This window comes from Schistocerca cancellata, chromosome 2 (assembly GCF_023864275.1).
Source record: "Schistocerca cancellata isolate TAMUIC-IGC-003103 chromosome 2, iqSchCanc2.1, whole genome shotgun sequence".
In the NCBI taxonomy this organism is placed as follows: Eukaryota; Metazoa; Arthropoda; class Insecta; order Orthoptera; family Acrididae; genus Schistocerca; species Schistocerca cancellata.
In genome coordinates this window covers 1,048,111,438-1,048,129,591 of record NC_064627.1, presented here as the reverse complement: position 1 = coordinate 1,048,129,591, position 18,154 = coordinate 1,048,111,438, and the positions used below count along the sequence as shown (strand labels likewise).

At 39.5% G+C, this 18,154-nt stretch overlaps 1 protein-coding gene across 1 annotated transcript in view; it reads right to left on the bottom strand.

Annotated features, from left to right (window-relative positions):
• Nucleotides 1-404: 404 nt before the first annotated feature.
• Nucleotides 405-18,154, bottom strand: part of LOC126163030 (adrenodoxin-like protein 1, mitochondrial) — a 68,224-nt gene continuing 50,474 nt past the window's right edge. Inside the window, exon 5 of the mRNA XM_049919903.1 lies at nucleotides 405-766. Coding sequence (XP_049775860.1) covers nucleotides 663-766 — 104 coding nt within the window. The 3' untranslated portion in view covers nucleotides 405-662. The remainder of the gene's footprint in view (nucleotides 767-18,154) is intronic.

Below are 18,154 nucleotides of genomic sequence, written 5' to 3'. Positions count from 1 at the left end.
CCAGGATCCAAACAAGTAAATTATGTTGTCATGAGGTAGCAGCTTGGAAGATACACCTCCCACCCCATGTGTGTGTGTGGCTGTCCACTCTCATTGCCAACTCTATTTTGTGAGAAGTCATTGACACTCATGTGAATTATATTAATGTCAAAATTAGAGTACCCCTAGCATGATACACAGATGGAGGTGTGATTCTCTTACTTGGGCACAAGAATTGGTTTATTATTGTGTCACATATTCTAAATGCTTTATATGTTAATAGTTCTAATTTCAATGACTTGGCCAGAGTTAGTGTCTTGTAAACATTGATCACTGGTACACTGCATAAGATAATTCAGATTTAAAACTTGACAGAATGGAATGTTAGTTCATTTCTTAAATAAAGTTCACAAACAATGCAGTTAATTTGCAATATACATATATTTACATCTCTTACAAAATATTTTCTTTCCATGAAATACTGTTGCAAATTACTTTACAATTACTCTTCATTACAATATATTTACAACATTTATGTCTATACTTGCTTTCTGTGTGAGATTCCCATTACGCTGGAGCACAACATATTTATACAAAACTGTAGCCATAGAGTACATTAAAAAAAACACACACACAAAATATCTACACAGGCACTAATATGTTCATATAGTTAAGAAAACACTTTAGTGAGGTTTTGGTTTGTGTCCATCAACGTAAAAGTTTCGGGTTGCTTTTGGAAGCTGAAGAACCATGCCATCATACTCCTTTTTCAAAATTATCTGGCAACCTGATGATAAAGAAATGCATAAATCAAACCAGTAAAATACATAATCATACAATAGTACATAAAACTAACATTTAGATGAGCTTGGACTAGATAGCAGAAGTGCCTGCAAAGCCTTAACTAATTAACTACGTAACATTGCTGGAAATAAAAGAGCTGTTGACAGAGACCAAGCTCATTTCAGTTTCAGGTGTTGCTTTTCCTATTCATTGTCACTACATAAAAATTTGTATCTGAAACGAAGGGTCCAGTAATTGCCCATGTGAAATAGTAATAATATTTCTGTAAACACAGCGTGTTAAATTCAGAGACCTTTAAAATGGTAACTATCTTATTTGCTCTCAGAGGCTACACATACTTTACTAGTGATATCCAAAATACAAACTTATGTACCATACATCAGGATTTAAAGCTCTTTCAAAATGTTGCTACTAGATTTAAGTGTTTTTGCAACAGTTTATGAAAGAGACAGTTTGTTTCAACATGTGAACAATATTTTCTAGCTTTGTGTGTGCAGGATGAAGCAACAAAACTTGCTAACTTAAAAGGTCAATGAAACAAAAAATATTGTATTTACATTCTGATTTCTGCTTTGCATTATTAATAACTGGAAATTTAAAATTACACTTTTATAAAAATTATATCGAGCAAATTACACCATTGTTTTAATCAAATTCTGAAGTTGCCACTCAATTACAAACAGGCTACTTTTGAGCAAATGTTCTCCTTCAAAGGTACAAGAGTCCTCGGATGATTGGTATAAACAATGAGTTATAGATGTCTCCATAAAGGTCACAAGTGGCTACATCAGGGGACCACACAGGCCACAGAAGATCAACCATCAAGTAGATCAGGCAACAAGGGAACTTTACTGCAAAATATCCATTACAGTACAGAATGGTGTGCCACAGTCACAAATCTGTTAAATACAAGGCAAGAAAGTTGTTGTCTTGTTCACAAATCATAGCATTCACAATTACTGCATGAAGATTTTTCAGAGAGAGAGAGAGAGAGAGAGAGAGAGAGAGAGAGAGAGACCAATGATCCCCACCATCCAACAATGCACACCAAATTATTAAATTATTAAGCACTCTGAATGAACGGGCCCCTCCCGAAGTTTACTGGGAATGTTATCACTTTAATAGCAGATGTTTTGTTTCTTCACAGTTCCAGACAGATGAAAGGACATATTTTGAGGCAACTCTTCTAGCCATTCTTCACGTGAATTTTGCCATGCAACCAAATCCTGTTCAGCACAGCCAACTTGTATGGGTGGAAACTGGGATCATCATGAAGAATCCGGCTCACAGAACAATCAGAGTCAATGGGCAGCTGTATGCTTGCATGTCTAGCACTGAGGAGATCACAAAAATGACCGTCTCATTGCTTTGTCATCCCCCTTGTCCATTGTATTGTCACCTCAAAGACTCTGGTAAATCTACTGCTCTTCTTCGTACATTTCCAGTTGCCCTAAGGTGTCAACCCACACAACAATTGACTGCCAGTTAGGAACAGAATTTCAAGCAGAAAAATTCAGATGTCCACGAAATGTACACTTGTTAACAACAATCAACCGACCATTACAGAAGTTGGCCTCTAAGGAAAATGTGAGCTGCTTCTTTGTGCAATGAATTGTCACTACTGAGGCAGGTGTTGTTGTTGTTGTTGTTGTTGTTGTGGTCTTCAGTCCTGAGACTGGTTTGATGCAGCTCTCCATGCTACTCTATCCTGCACAAGCTTCTTAATCTCCCTGTACTAACTGAAACTACCAACCGGTCCCTTCTTCTTGTCAAGTTGTGTCACAAACACCTCTTCTCCCCAATTCTATTCAATACATCCTCATTTTCAGCATTCTTCTGTAGCACCACATTTCGAAAAGCTTCTATTCTCTTCTTGTTCAAACTATTTATCGTCCATGTTTCACTTCCAAACATGGCTACACTCCATTAAAATACTTTCAGAAACCACTTCCTGACATTTAAATCTATACTCGATGTTAACAAATTTTTCTTCTTCAGAAACGCTTTCCTTGCCATTGCCAGTCTACATTTTATATTGTCTCTACTTCGCACATCAGTTATTTTGCTCCCCAAATAACAAAACTCCTTTACTACTTTAAGTGTCTCATTTCCTAATCTAATTCCCTCAGCATCACCCGACTTAATTCGACTACATTCCATTATCTTCATTTTGCTTTTGTTGATGTTCATCTTATATCCTCCTTTCAAGACACTGTCCATTCCGTTCAACTGCTCTTCCATGTCCTTTGCTGTCTCTGGCAGAATTACAATGTCATCGGCGAACCTCAAAGTTTTTATTTCTTCTCCATGGATTTTAATACCTACTCCGAATTTTTCTTTTGTTTCCTTTAGTGCTTTCTCAATATACAGATTGAATAACATTGGGGAGAGGCTACAACCCTGTCTCACTCCCTTCCCAACCACTGCTTCCCTTTCATGCCCCTCAACTCTTATAACTGCCATCTGGTTTATGTAAAAATTGTAAACAGCCTTTAGCTCCCTGTATTTTACCCCTGGCATCTTTAGTATTTGAAAGAGAGTATTCCAGTCAACATTGTCAAAAGGTTTCTCTAAGTCTGCAAATGCTACAAATGTAGGTTTGCCTTTCCTTAATCGTTCTTCTAAGATAAGCCGTAAGGTCAGTATTGCCTCAAATGTTCCAATATTTCTACGGAATTCCAAACTGATCTTCCCAGAGGTTGGCTTCTACCAGTTTTTCCATTCGTCAGTACAGAATTTGCGTTAGTATTTTGGAGCTTGTAACTTATTAAACTGATAGTTCAGTAATTTTCACATCTGTCAACACCTGCTTTCTTATGGATTGGAATTATTATATACTTATTGTAGTCTGAGGATATTTCGCCTCTCTCATACATCTTGCTCACCAGATGGTAGAGTTTTGTCAGGACTGGCTCTCCCAAAGCCGTCAGTAGTTCTCATGGAATGTTGTCTACTCTTCAGGCCTCGTTTCGGCTTAGGTCTTTCAGTGCTCTGTGAAACTCTTCACGCAGTATCATATCTCCTATTTCATCTTCATCTACATCCTCTTCCATTTCCATAATATTGTCCTCAAGCACATCGCCCTGGTACAGACCCTCTATAAACTCCTTCCATCTTTCTGCTTTCCCTTCTTTGCTTAGAACTGGGTTTCCATCTGAGCTCTTGATATTCATAGAGGTGGTTCTCTTTTCTTCAAAGGTCTCTTCAATTTTCCTGTAGGCAGTATCTATCTTACCGCTAGTGAGATAAACCTCTACATCCTTACATTGGTCCTCTATCCATCCCTGCTTAGCCATTTTGCACTTCCTGTCAATCTCTTTTTTGAGACGTTTGTATTCCTTTTTGCCTGCTTCATTTACTGCATTTTTATATTTTCTCCTTTCATCAATTAAATTCAATATTTCTTCTGTTACCCAAGGATTTCTAATAGCCCTCGTCTTTTTACCTACTTGGTGCTCTGCTGCCTTCACTATTTCATCCCTCAGAGGCAGGAGGTGCACACATTTCCTGATCCACCATATCAAATGAGACCATCCCCACCACTGACCAACCCCTTTACAGTACCCCATTCAAATTGGCAGGTTTCATTGCCATACCCTGTACTTGGAAAGTACTCTCTGCAGCCACCCCAGCTGAAGTAGCAGCAGACAACAATATTGTGGAATGAAATTTTCACTTTGCAGCGGAGTGTGCGCTGATATGAAACTTCCTGGCAGATTAAAACTGTGTGCCAGGCCGAGACTCGAACTCGGGACCTTTGCCTTTCGCGGGCAAATGCTCTACCAACAACATTTGTATTTAACAACATTGTTTTTAATTTGCTACAACATCATTCACCCAAATCTTTTCAAATACTAAGAAATACAACAGTATACTAGCTTTTTTATAAAAAAAATAATGCTTTACTATGCTTAGATAACTGCAGAATTATCTATAGTTGAATTGTGTCAATACAAGTTAATATGTAAAAATTTACTCTACAAATTGAAATGTCTACAAACTGATTATGAGGAAACAGTGTAAACCACAGTCAGTGTACTAAAAACAGAAGCAGTCAATGGATAGAGGACAAATGAATTTTGGTTTCTAATCACACACCAGCATTGCACAATACAGCCTTTTTAATTGTTGTTGTCTCCACATTGAAGACACGTTTGATGCAGCTATTTAAACTAGTCCATCTTGCATAAGCCTCATCACCTCGTACGAACTACTGCAACCTATATGCATTTTAGCCTGCTTATTGTAACCAGGCTCTGGTCTCCCTCTACAATTTTTACACCCTATAGCCCCTCTCCATTAACAAATTAATGATTCCACACAACAGTATACTACCTTTTTTTAAAAAAACATAATGCTTTACTGTGGTTAGATAACTGCAGAATTATTTATAGTTGAATTGTGTCAACACAAGTTACTATGTAAAAACTTACTCTACAAACTGATTACAAGGAAAAAGTGTAAACTACAGTCTTTCTAACAAGGGAACCTCCCCATCGCACCCCCCTCAGATTTATTTATAAGTTGGCACAGTGGATAGCCCTTGAAAAACTGAACACAGATCAATTGAGAAAACAGGAAGAAGTTGTGTGGAACTATGAAAAAAATAAGCAAAATATACAAACTGAGTAGTCCATGCTGAAGATAGGCAACATTAAGGAGAATATGAGCCAAGTAGTGCCGTGGTCCTGTGGCTAACGTGAGCAGCTGTGGAACGAGAGGTCCTTGGTTCAAGTCCTCCCTCGAATGAAAATTTTAATTTCTTATTTTCAGACAATTATCAAAGCTCAGGGACTCACACACAATCAACTTCGCTCTCCAAAATACCAGGACATGTTCAGATTTGCTTGGACATATGCAAGATTTGACGGTCTACACACGGAAAAATTTGAAAAAGTTAAAAACATATGTTTTGACAGAGCACAGATAAAACTGTGCGACTGTGAAACAGTTGCATTCATTTGTTACAGTTTATGTGACAAACTCTTATGTTTTCATCACTTTTTTGGGAGTGATTATCACATCCACAAGAAAACCTAAATCAGGCAAGGTAGAAGAATCTTTTTATCCATTCGCCAAGTGTACAAGTTAGGTGGGTTGACAACATATTCCTGTCATGTGACGCACATGCCATCACCAGTGTCATATAGAATATATCAGCCGTGTTTCCCTGTGGAGGAATCGGTTGACCTATGACCTTGCGATCAAATGTTTTCGGTTCCTATTGGAGAGCCATGTCCTTTCGTCTACTAATCGCACGGTTTTGCGGTGCGGTTGCAAAACACAGACACTAAACTTATTACAGTGAACAGAGACGTCAATGAACGAACAGACAGATCATAACTGCGAAAATAAAGAAATTAAACTTTTCACTCGAGGGAAGACTTGAACCAAGGACCTCTCGTTCCACAGCTGCACACGCTAACCACGGGACTACGGAGCTCCTGATCTCACACTCTCCTTGTGTTGCTTATCTTGCACATAGACTGCTCAGTTTGAATATTTTGCTTATTTTTTTCATAGTTCCACACAACTTCTTCCTGTTTTCTTGATTGATCTGCATTCAGTTTTTCAAGGCCTATCCACTGTGCCAACTTACAACTAAATCTGAGGGGGGTGCGAAGGGGGGGTTCCCTTGTAAGAGGGATTATCTGTGTATACCAAAACGAGAAGCAATCTACGGATAGAGAACAAAATGAATTTTGGTTTCTAATCACACACCAACATTGCACAATATAGCCTTTTTCATTGTTGTTGTTGTCTCCATATCAAACACACATTTGATGCAGCTATCTAGGCTAGTCCATCCTGCATAAGCCTCGTCACCTCGTAAGAGCTACTGCAACCTACATGCACTTTAGCCTGCTTATTGTAGTCAGGCTCTGGTCTCCCTCTACAATTTTTATACCCCATAGCTACTCTCCATTAACAAATTAATGATTCCTTGATGCCTCAGAATGTGCCATAATAACTGATCCCTTCTTTTAAGCAAACCTTGTCATACTTCCTTCCCTCATCAATTTGACTCAGTACTACTTCAGTAAAATCTGTCCCACTCATCTAATCTGCAGTATTCTTCTGGTACACCATATTTGAAAAGATTCTCCTCTCTTCTTTTCGGAACTGCTTATTGTCTACATTTGACTTACCTACAAGGCTACCTCTAGGCAAATACCTTCAGAAAAGACTTCCTAATACTCAAATTTACATTCAATGATAACAAATTCCTCTTTCTCAGAGAAACTTTTTCTTACTTTTACCAGTCTGCATTTTATGTCCTCTCTACTTCAGCCATTCTCAGTTATGTTACAGAATAAAAAGCAAAACTCATCTTCCCAGTCATTTTCAATCACCGACAGAACAGGAATGTGGTCAGTAAACCTCAAAGTTTTTATTTGTTCTCCCTGAAATTAAATTCCATTTCCAAATTTCTAATTGGTTTCCTTTGCTGTTTTCTCAGTGTACAGATTGAGCAACATGGGAGATAGACTATTAACTGTGTCTCACTCCCTTCTCATCTGCCACTTCCCTTTCAGGCCCTTCAACTCATACAAGCTGTACATAACCTTTCACTCCCTGTATTTCATCCCATCTGCCTTGAGAATTTCAAACAGTGTACTCCAGTCAACATTTTCAAATACGTTTACAAATGCAGTAATAGTAAGTTTGACTTACTTCTGTTTATCTTCAGAAGTAACATCAACAGGGTGTATACGCGGACAAGAAAAAAAATTTCCCGGATTTCCTGATTAAAAATACACTTTCTCCCGGATGAAAACACTCTTTTTAGGAAAGATTTTTGATGTGCAGCAACATGTACGTATTACGGAAGCATAAATTGGAATTCCACCAAACACCACATGTTACTTTCCGAACCATTGTAACTGAGATTGCGATGCGCTTTTGTAAACCAGTAATATAGCTCATGTCACGTGATCTCGCCAGCCGATGACAGCGAATATTCAGATCCCAAGACACGTGATATAGTCAGCTAATAGCAACATCACTGTTAAGTAGCGCGGATACACAAACAGGAAAAGTTAATGTTTTAAATTAAAATACATAGTGTTGCTACAGGAAAAGCAAAGCTTTCACATATAATATTGGTCTCTAAGGTTAATAAGCTGCAAGAGAAGCTAAGATTTCACATATAATGTTGATATTTTTTGTGCGTGTTACACTCTAAGATAGATCACACAAATGTGGCAGGAAAATTTTTAGCCGAGTCCAGTGACTTTCCACAAATAAATTAGCTACCGCAGAGGAGAGAGAACTTCCCGTAGCACCTCATCCATTTGCTCATAATAACGACATGAATGTCTGATCTTCTGGGCTCGAATTACTTATAAATGGCTCTTCATCAAACGCTCTGTGATTTAAGAAAGTCATCGTGCATTCTCGCACATAGTTCAACTTAGGTAAAAGGAAATTTACTTTGAAAGTGACGCTTTTCGAATCACCATTCCCAATATTTTCCCACGTCCTGTTAGAAATAAGTTCGTTTCAGCAGTTGTCAGAGAGCGCCAGATAACAGGTGCCACCGCGCTTTGGCAGCTACTATGATGCAGGAAGCCCGTATGTTCGTAAGTGTAAAACATTAAAAGACCTTACATTATGTCATAAAAGAAACAAGACATCAGAGGATACTCCAAGAGCATTGGAATTTCGTGAACCATATTAAAATGGCACATTTAAAGAGCACACTTAAAGAACACATTCGTATGTCCAGATTCCCAATGAAGTAGGCCTTGACCTGATATTAAGCTTTTCAGTGTGGGTTTCGGGATGTAAATTTTCTTGGAGTACCAGTACTGTATTAACTCATTTTTGATTCTTTATTATGGCATAATGCCATATGTGCTACAAGATGAAAACGTGTACTTGAAATGCAGCGAGCAGTTGAAATTAAACACACTTTGTTCTACAAGGCGATTAATGCATGACTGTCAGAAAAGTGGAAATAAAATAAAATCTGAAACTAATAACATATATTAGCCTTCCGTAATTATGTGAATGTATTTTAATTCACTTGATAGCTCCCGGCCACAGAAATCCGTTTCGTTTTCATTTGATGTAAGAGCAGTAAACAAAGAGGAAACAGCAAAAGCACTAAATGTAAACACGGGTCACGTGGAGACTACCCACTTCCCCACTATAACTCAGACTGCTCTGCGCATCAACCCCGGATCTACGATATTTCCGAACCGGGGCAATACTAAGATAGTGCCCCCCCCCCCCCCCTCAGGCGTTTGAGATATGACGTCAAAAATTCAAAAAAATCGAATTTTCAAAGAAGTGTTCATTTTGTAGCGCACATCTTTCTGAAGAGTGATACATAAAACATATATGTTCGAGGAAATGTAAAACACTTTATTCGGTCTTAAGTGTGCCAGAGTGCAGTGCCACCCCTCTTCATACAACATTCTTCTATCGCACATCACTGTATTTCGCTCCATGGAATTGAAACGTGTATATTTTGTACTGGATACCATCAACCTATAATCAGGACAGTGTAAATTAAAATGTCCTGTTGTGCCTTTCTTGCTCCTAATCGCCCAGTTTGACATCCTGCCCCTCTTAAAAAAACTCTCAATTAATACTGGATAGGATTATTTGTAATTGGTAAAACAAGAACTCTTCAGAAAATTTGCACTCTTTATTGCTTGCCAGCTAAAAATTTCTGTTTTGGGTGACATAAAATTAAATATAGGCTACATAAAACCAATAAAGACAAGAGACAAGCAAGATAGTACACATTTCTTCAACCCTTAGCTCCTAAAATTGTTTTCTCTCTAATCTTGCTACAGCTTTACATGGCATGCTTTCCTTTCGGCAAAAGAATCTATTACCTCATCAAAGTTCGTCAAACGTTTTGCTACATGAAAAATCGAAATATCGTTGTCTAATACTGCGTAAGCTGTTAATACAAATAGTACCCAAGACTTCTGTGGTTTCTCGATCTGGTTACGTCTATTTTGTCACTGTCTGCTTGATAAAACAAAATAGGCCTTTCTAACACTGTAGAAATTGTAACACACACCAAATGAACGAGACTGGTTTGGTACAAATGGTAATTTTTATAACATGACAGAATATAATTCACGAAGGCCAACATACAATGCCTATTAAGCCTACTACAAGCAAAAGGCTTTATGTTAGAAAATAGTTTCACATTTCATTTATACGCTCCAGTTTCTTGAGCATGAGATCGAAAAGTAGTAGTACGAGATTTTTATATAAATTTGGAATTGTCATATTGTTCCCTAATTTGTGTGATGTCCTCGTTTCTTCTCCTTCCTAGTTCTAACAAACAACTTTGTCATGACTAATTCTGGCACTATTCCTGCCTTTGTCAAAACTGATACGCCCATTAACTTTACTAACCCCGCCAGAATCACCAGTTTAGTTATCCCTGATTATTCTCCGGTTAGGCGTTGGTATTTTCGTACAAACCATTTTCCGCGCTACTTCCAGAATTGAACTTAAGCGGCTGCTAGACAGGGACTGTACAACTAGCCCTTACTACTGTAGCGATCTGGCCAAAAATTTTCTGACAAAAATTAATTTTCTTGATACACCGAGAAGATAATACGTAAATTTTCTTACCTGTTATTTCTGTTAGCCGTTTATTTCCACTCTGATAGTCTGACTATTGATTTCCCTAGTAATTATAAAAACGCTGATTATTCGCAAACCCAATCAACAACATAATCAGACAGCGATTGGCATTAACTCGTTCGGCTTCACTCCACTCAGCACGTATAGCCCGGTCCCCTTCTGCCTGCTGGAAATTTTATTTCTAGATGCGACATGGATTCACCTGACAGACATCACGTGCACTATGCACGCATCAAAAAATCAACTTATGATTCATTCAGAAATCAACTTACAGTGGGTTCAAAAAACAACAGGTAGGCGTTTCAAAATCATATGAGTAATCAATAGACCAACGTGTGCTGGATACTAGGAGCTTTGTGAAACAAGGTAATTTCTCTTTAAGAAAGTGAATTCGGCGACACCTCCCCCCCCCCCCCCCCCCGCAATTGTCTCACGGATCAGATACGTCGGTTTGCAACCCCCCCCCCTTTCCACCACGCCATCATAGATCCGCACCTGCTGCATATGCGTGAATCTGTTAGCTTCAGCGCGATGGTAAAATATTTCCCGGTTGCATCTAGCTGCAACTGCTTACACTTATACAGCTAACAGCCGCATTTCTGTAGGCAGAAGAGGGAGAAGGTACAACTCATACGCCACTCAACTAAGCATGTGCATGAGACCGCTCGTAACTGCTAAGATGAATCTGATGTAAAGAAATGTGACGTTACGCTCATCGGAGGCAATTTGTTGTTATGAAGCATTGCATTGTCTTCCTAAAGCCTTTGACACATTTTGCTGTTGGCAAACAACTTGCATGAGCACTATGTTTTGTTGTTGTATATGGCACATTTCCTATGCAATTTATGTTTTATTTTCATATTTTTTTTCGTTCTATTGTTGCAGTACTATTCTGCAGTAGCAGGATACAGTAAGAGCCTTTGTTATAGTATCGATTCTTACAAAAAAAAATTTAACTGAGAACTAAAACAACGAAAAATTCCCGGAATTTTAAAAAATTCCCAGGTTTTTCCCGGTTTTCTCCCGGATGAAGAAATTCCTGGGTTTTTCCCGGATCTCCCGGGTCGTATACACCCTGATCAATCAATGGAAAATCAGGATGGAATGTAATAATATTATGAGAGGGAAAGTTGCTACTCACCATATAGCACAGATACTATGACACAGATAAGCACAACAAAAAGATTTTCACACTTAAGCCTTTCGGCCAATGGCCTTTGTCAACAATACACACACACACACACACACACACAAAAATGCAACTCACACACACAACTGCAGTCGTGTGTTTGAGCTGTGTGTGTGTGTGTGTGTGTGTGTGTGTGTGTGTGTGTGCGCGCGCGCGCGCGCGCGCGCACGCGCTTACGTGCGGGTGTGCGTGCATGTGTGTGTCTATTGTTGACAAAGGGCATTGGAAAAAAGCTTCAAGTGTGTAAATCTTTTTGTTGTGCCTATCTGGGACTCAGCATCTCCGCTATATGGTGAGTATCAACTTTCCTTCTCATAACATTGTTCAAAAGTAGATATTAAATGAGCATCACCTCACTTGTTCCTAAATTTCATCAGAACCCTAACTGATGTTCTCCAAGGTTGGTTGTAAACAATTCATGTCAGCACAATTTTGTCATAGACAGACATGGTTGGAGACCATTGCTCTTATATACACACATAAAAAACGTTTTGTGTCACCCAAGTTCCCAGAACCCCTGTAGACAGACGTTGACTGTGGATACTGTATCACAGACATAGTCCCTTTGACTGTTCAGAGATGTCACTAAACCTGCCCAAAGATGTAAACAACCATGCATGAGCAATGCCTTATTAGACGGAGGGTGTCCGACAGCCGATCAGTTCCAGTCATTCCAACAGGAAGGAGGTACACAGCTCATGTTGCCTGCAGTTGAACCACGCCCAGATGCTCAGTACCGGAGTTCGATCACGTCCTCATTGTTACTTTGTGTGAGGAAGGACTCTCCACAAGGGAAGTGTTCAGGCATCTTGGAGTGAACAAAAGTGATGTTCTTCAAACATGGAGGAGACACAAAGAAACATGAACTGTCAATGACATGCCTCGCTCAGGCTGCACAAGGGCTACTACTGCAGTGGATGATTGCTACCTACGGATTATCACTAGCAGGAACCCTGACAACAATGCCACCATGTTGAATAATGCTTTTCGTGCAGCGACAGGATGTCGTGTTTTGACTCAAACTGTGCGCAACAGGCTGCATGATGCGCAACCTCACTCCCAATGTCCATGGCGAGGTCCATCTTTGCAACCACGACACCATGCAGCATGGGTACAGATAGGCCCAACAACATGACAAACAGACCGCTCAGCACTGGCATCATGTTCTCTTCATCAACGAGTGTCGCATATGCCTTCAACCAGAAAATCGTTGAAGACGTGTTTGGAGGCAACCCGGTCATGCTGAACACCTTGGGCACACTGTCCAGCGAGTACAGCAAGGAGGAGGTTCCCTGCTGTTTTGGGGTGGCATTATGTGGGGCTGACGTACACTGCTGGTGGTCATGGAAGGTGCCATAACAGCTGTAAAATATGTTAATGCCATCCTCCGACTGATAGTGCAACCATATCGGCAGCATATTGGCGAGACATTTGTCTTCATGGACAACAATTCGTGCCCCCATCATGCACATCTTGTGGATTACTTCCTTCAGGATAACGACACCACTCAACTAGAGTGGCCAGCATGTTCTCCAGACATGAACCCTATCGAATACGCCTGGGATAGATTGAAAAGGGCTGTTTATGGACGACGTGATTCACCAACCACTATGAGGGATCTACACCGAATCACCGTTGAGGAGTGGGACAATCTGGACCAACAGTGCCTTGATGAACTTGTGGACAGTATGCCACAACGAATACAGAAATGCATCAACACAAGAGGACATGCTACTGGGTATTTGAGGTACGGTGTGTACAGCAATCTGGACCACCACCTCTGAAGGTCTCGCTGTATGATGGTAAAACATGCAATGTGTGGTTTTCATGAGCAACAAAAAGGCGGAAATGATGTTTATGTTGATCTCTATTCCAATTTTCTGTACAGGTTCCGGAACTCTCGGAAACGTGGTGATGGAAAACTTTTTTTGATGTGTGCAAAATAAATTGTTGGCTGGTTGCTACTCACCATCAGCAATCTAGTGTCAGTATTTTGCATCCATGACTTATTACGCCTATGGCTGGGTAATAGTCAACTCCTGTCAACACTTGTCTCCTTTCAATCTGGACTTACAACATTCTTCTTAAAATCTGAGTGTATAATGTGTCTTGCAGACTAGGAGTAGTTTGTGGGGCCAGCCATACCCAATGCCAGCCATACCCAATGTAATCTACTGTAGCAACACGAGTGTACTATCATCCACTCTTAGGCAATATATGAAATTTCAGCAGCGTGCTTGTAATTTGATTTGAGGCATTGTCATCAGAGCTGGTTATTGTCGCCAGCACGACATGAGGCAGTCAGTGTGTGTTGGGAATGGCATAAGCACATAGAAATAGACATACTGTAATTAAATCACCTTATGCGGAAATTGGCAATACTTCTACTAATGCTTTGCTGCAATGTGATTCAAGTATTGAGAAGAACTGGACCAAAGCATATGTTTTTAAGGAAATTTGCTGTATTTGCTAACAAATGGGAAGCATTGTAGCTCGCAGTGTTAATGTCCACCATAGCACTAAGAAACTTCAGTAACATGAAACTGATCTGTGCTTCTTGTTTATAGGGTTGGGTTGGGTTGTTTGGGGAAGGAGACCAGACAGCGAGGTCATCGGTCTCATTGGATTAGGCAAGGAAGGGGAAGGAAGTCGGCTGAGCCCTTTCAAAGGAACCATCCTGGCATTTGCCTGGAGTGATTTAGGGAAATCACGGAAAACCTAAATCAGGATGGCCGGACGCGGGATTGAACTGTCTCTTGTTTATAAATGTACTTACCAACAATATGGCAGTACTTATAATCTTTACTGCAGCACTAGATAAAAAAGGATTCTGAACTTAATCATAAACTAACGATCAATCAGAAATTAGTTCTGGGCACACACATACAACTGACAGTTATCACATGTAAAGTTCAACTGGTTATTTTCATTGAAGAACTTTCAGGATATAAGCGAATGGATTTTCAAGTCTGTGATACATTATTCAGAACTCACCTTGCTACCTGTGGAGTTAGTGTACTTTCATGTACGTGCTGTTGCAGTGCAAACAGTGAATGGTTGCAGCCTATGCAGCATTGAAATGTGCATGACTGAGATAAACTGTGTCACGCCCTGACTAGACATTAGTTAGTATAAAAATGCACCCTTCACATTGTATTTCACAATGTGCCATGTACAGGTATAGATAACACCATCAAGTATCATAATAAAAACAGTACCATTATAACAAAGTATGGGGGCACTTACATCAGTTTTCACACACAAACCTAGGAACTACTACTACTACTCCTCCAAGGGTCCGTGCAGTTGAAATGGGAGTAACCACAAGTAATGACACCCTACCTTCCTGATGAGTTCAACAGTAATACAAAATCTAGCACAATGTTGAACTAAATTGTAGTTCTTGTCTATGAATGTAACTAACACTCAATGCCACTACATTGTATGGCAAGTGGTTGTATCTACTCACTTCACTTCACTAGAAAATGGGATCACATAGACAACAAAATAAAAGACAAACTTAGCTAGAAAGAAACAATTTAGAGGAATAACCACAAGGTTTATACTGCTAAAACAGCAGGGAAGAGAAAATCTCCAATGAGGGTACACCTGCACTCACTTCATTACTTGTAAAATAAAGAATCTAAATAAATAAGGAAAAGTAGGCAGTTTAGGAAGAGAGTAAAGAAGCCAGAACCACTTGTAAATTAAAATCAAATGAATGAAAACAATCAAGTACATTTAGGAGAGACAGTGCAATTTTTGAGTAGGGAAGCACAAATGATCCAAATGGTGAAAGCCCTAAAATGCTAAGTGATAAACATTAGGTGTTGCTGCTGCATACAGTTTACCTATGGCCACTCATTTCGTTTTAGCTCTTAGTAATTGTATGCTAATTTAAAGTGACTGAAAGACACCAGTTTTTTTCCACTGCCACTTTACCTGAAATAAAATGTTTTTTCCCACAGAAATGCATATTTTCAAGTGCGCATTTACACATGCTCTACATGTGTATACTGTATACAGGGTGGTCCATTGATAGTGACCAGGCCAAATATCTCACAAAATAAGCATCAAATAAAAAACTACAAAGAACGAAACTCGTCTAGCTTGAAGGGGGGAAACCAGATGGCGCTATGGTCGGCCCGCTAGATGGCGCTGCCATAGGTCAAACGGATATCAACTGTGTTTTTTTAAAAATAGGAACCCCCATTTTTTATTACATATTCGTGTAGTACGTAAAGAAATATGAATGTTTTAGCTTTACCACCTTTTTCGCTTTGTGATAGATGGCATTGTAATAGTCACAAACGTATAAGTGCGTGGTATCACATAACATTCCGCCAGTGTGGACGATATTTGCTTCGTGATACATTACCCGTGTTAAAATGGATCGTTTACCAATTGCAGAAAAGGTCGATATCGTGTTGATGTATGGCTATTGTGAACAAAATGCCCAGCGGGTGTGTGCTATGTGTGCTGCTCGGTATCCTGGACATCATCATCCAAGAGTCCACACCATTGACCGGATAGTTACGTTATTTAAGGAAACAGGAAGTGTTCAGCCACATGCGAAACGTCAACCACGACCTGCAACAAAAGCTAATGCCCAAGTAGGTGTTTTAGCTGCTGTCGCAGCTAATCCACACATCAGTAGCAGACAAACTGCATGAGAATCGGGAATCTCAAAAACATCGGTGTTGAGACTGCTACATCAACATCAATTGCACCAGTACCATATTTCTATGCACCAGAAAATGCATGGCAACGACTTTGAACGTTGTGTACAGTTCTGCCACTGGGCACAAGAGAAATTACCGTATTTACTTGAATCTAAGCCGCACTCGAATCTAAGCCACGCCTGAAAAATGAGACTCGAAATAAAGGGAAAAAAAAAATTTCCCGAATCTAAGCCGCACCTGAAATTTGAGACTCGAAATTCAAGGGGGAGAGAAAAGTTGGTCCATTGTAATATGAGACACAATTTAGGTCAAATGAATGACAATACAGCTACAGTAGTTTGGTTCGAGTCGTAAGCTTAGCAGTTAAGCTTTACCAGGTAGCCATTGCTATGCGTCAGGCGCTCCGTCCGTATTTATACGGGTACCCTTCCTTTTTCACGTGCTTCATCTGGTTTGAATCGTTTGCTTATTTTGCTTTGATCTGATAAGTGCCGTTTTCTTTGTTATAGGTGTTTACGTTACTCTAAGCTGAAAATGCATTACTGTACAGTGTCATGCATTGTTTGTCGCATTCTGATAGTGCGTGTTTACGGCCTGTCGCGGCTCGCGGCATGGCTTGCTTTTGTGCGCACTACCGCCGCTTACAATTTAAAAAAAAAAAAGACAGGAATTGTCTCATTAGCGAAACAATGGCAAGAGACTGCTATTTGTTGTTACTTACACTGCTGCTTTCTTTGATAATGATCAACAAGAACCAAATAATAGACTGCGTATGGTAGAACATGTTCTGAACGAGTGTTAGGCGAAAAATTTTCTCCGTTTGAAAATCTTTGCGCCCGCTTCTTTAGTACATCAAATTCTGCACAGAAATTAGAGTCATCTTAGATTTAAAAATCTAGTCAGTTGCCGTGCTTCATTTCTGACTGTAGGCATTCATTTCTGACTAGGCATAAGAATAATACGAATATAAACATGACATGATACGTATATTCTTCCACGTTTGCTATTGTCTCACTCTAGTTTTGTAGTTTATTAGGCAGACAGGATTTAAATGAGATAGCAGCAAACACGAAAGAATACATGGCAAAATGTTTATATTCGTATTATTCTTATGGTGAAGAGAATAATGTATGTGATTCACATTTCATCAGGTTCCTATTAGCAACCATCTCTTCTCACAGGTAGGAAAAAATTCAGAACGTAGAGTTGGCCATATTGACAAACATCCCAAACACTCTTGCCAGTCAGATTTTCGTAGTACATTGAAATTCTGCTACATTCGAAGATGAACAATACGGAATTTGTATTTACTTCGTTGGATAATGTATGAAAATGCAGTGGTCGAAACTCGGGTCGGAGAAAAAAAGTTCGTCTTCCACCTTTTTTTTTTTTTTTTTTTTTTTTTTTTTAAATTAATTTACTGACGCAGAGGATTTAGTGCCAGTATTTATCTTTGTGCCTACAAAGCATGCCTGTGTAGCGCTACATATATTCGACAGCATAAGTTAGTTGTGGCAGCACCTACCAACATTTTTCAGAACTTCCACTTGCTTTGCACTCGATTCTAAGCCGCAGGCGGTTTTTTGGATTACAAAAACTGGAAAAAAAGTGCGGCTTAGATTCGAGTAAATACGGTACGGGACGATGACAGATTTTTTGCATGCGTTCTATTTAGCAACAAAGTGTCATTCACCAACAGCGCTAATGTAAATCGGCATAATATGTACTATTAGGCAACGGAGAATCCACGATGGCTGCGACAAGTGGAACATCAGCGACCTTGGCGGGTTAATGTATGGTGCAGCATTGTGGGAGGAAGGATAATTGGCCCCTATTTTATCAATGGCAATCTAAATGGTGAAATGTATGCTGGTTTCCTACG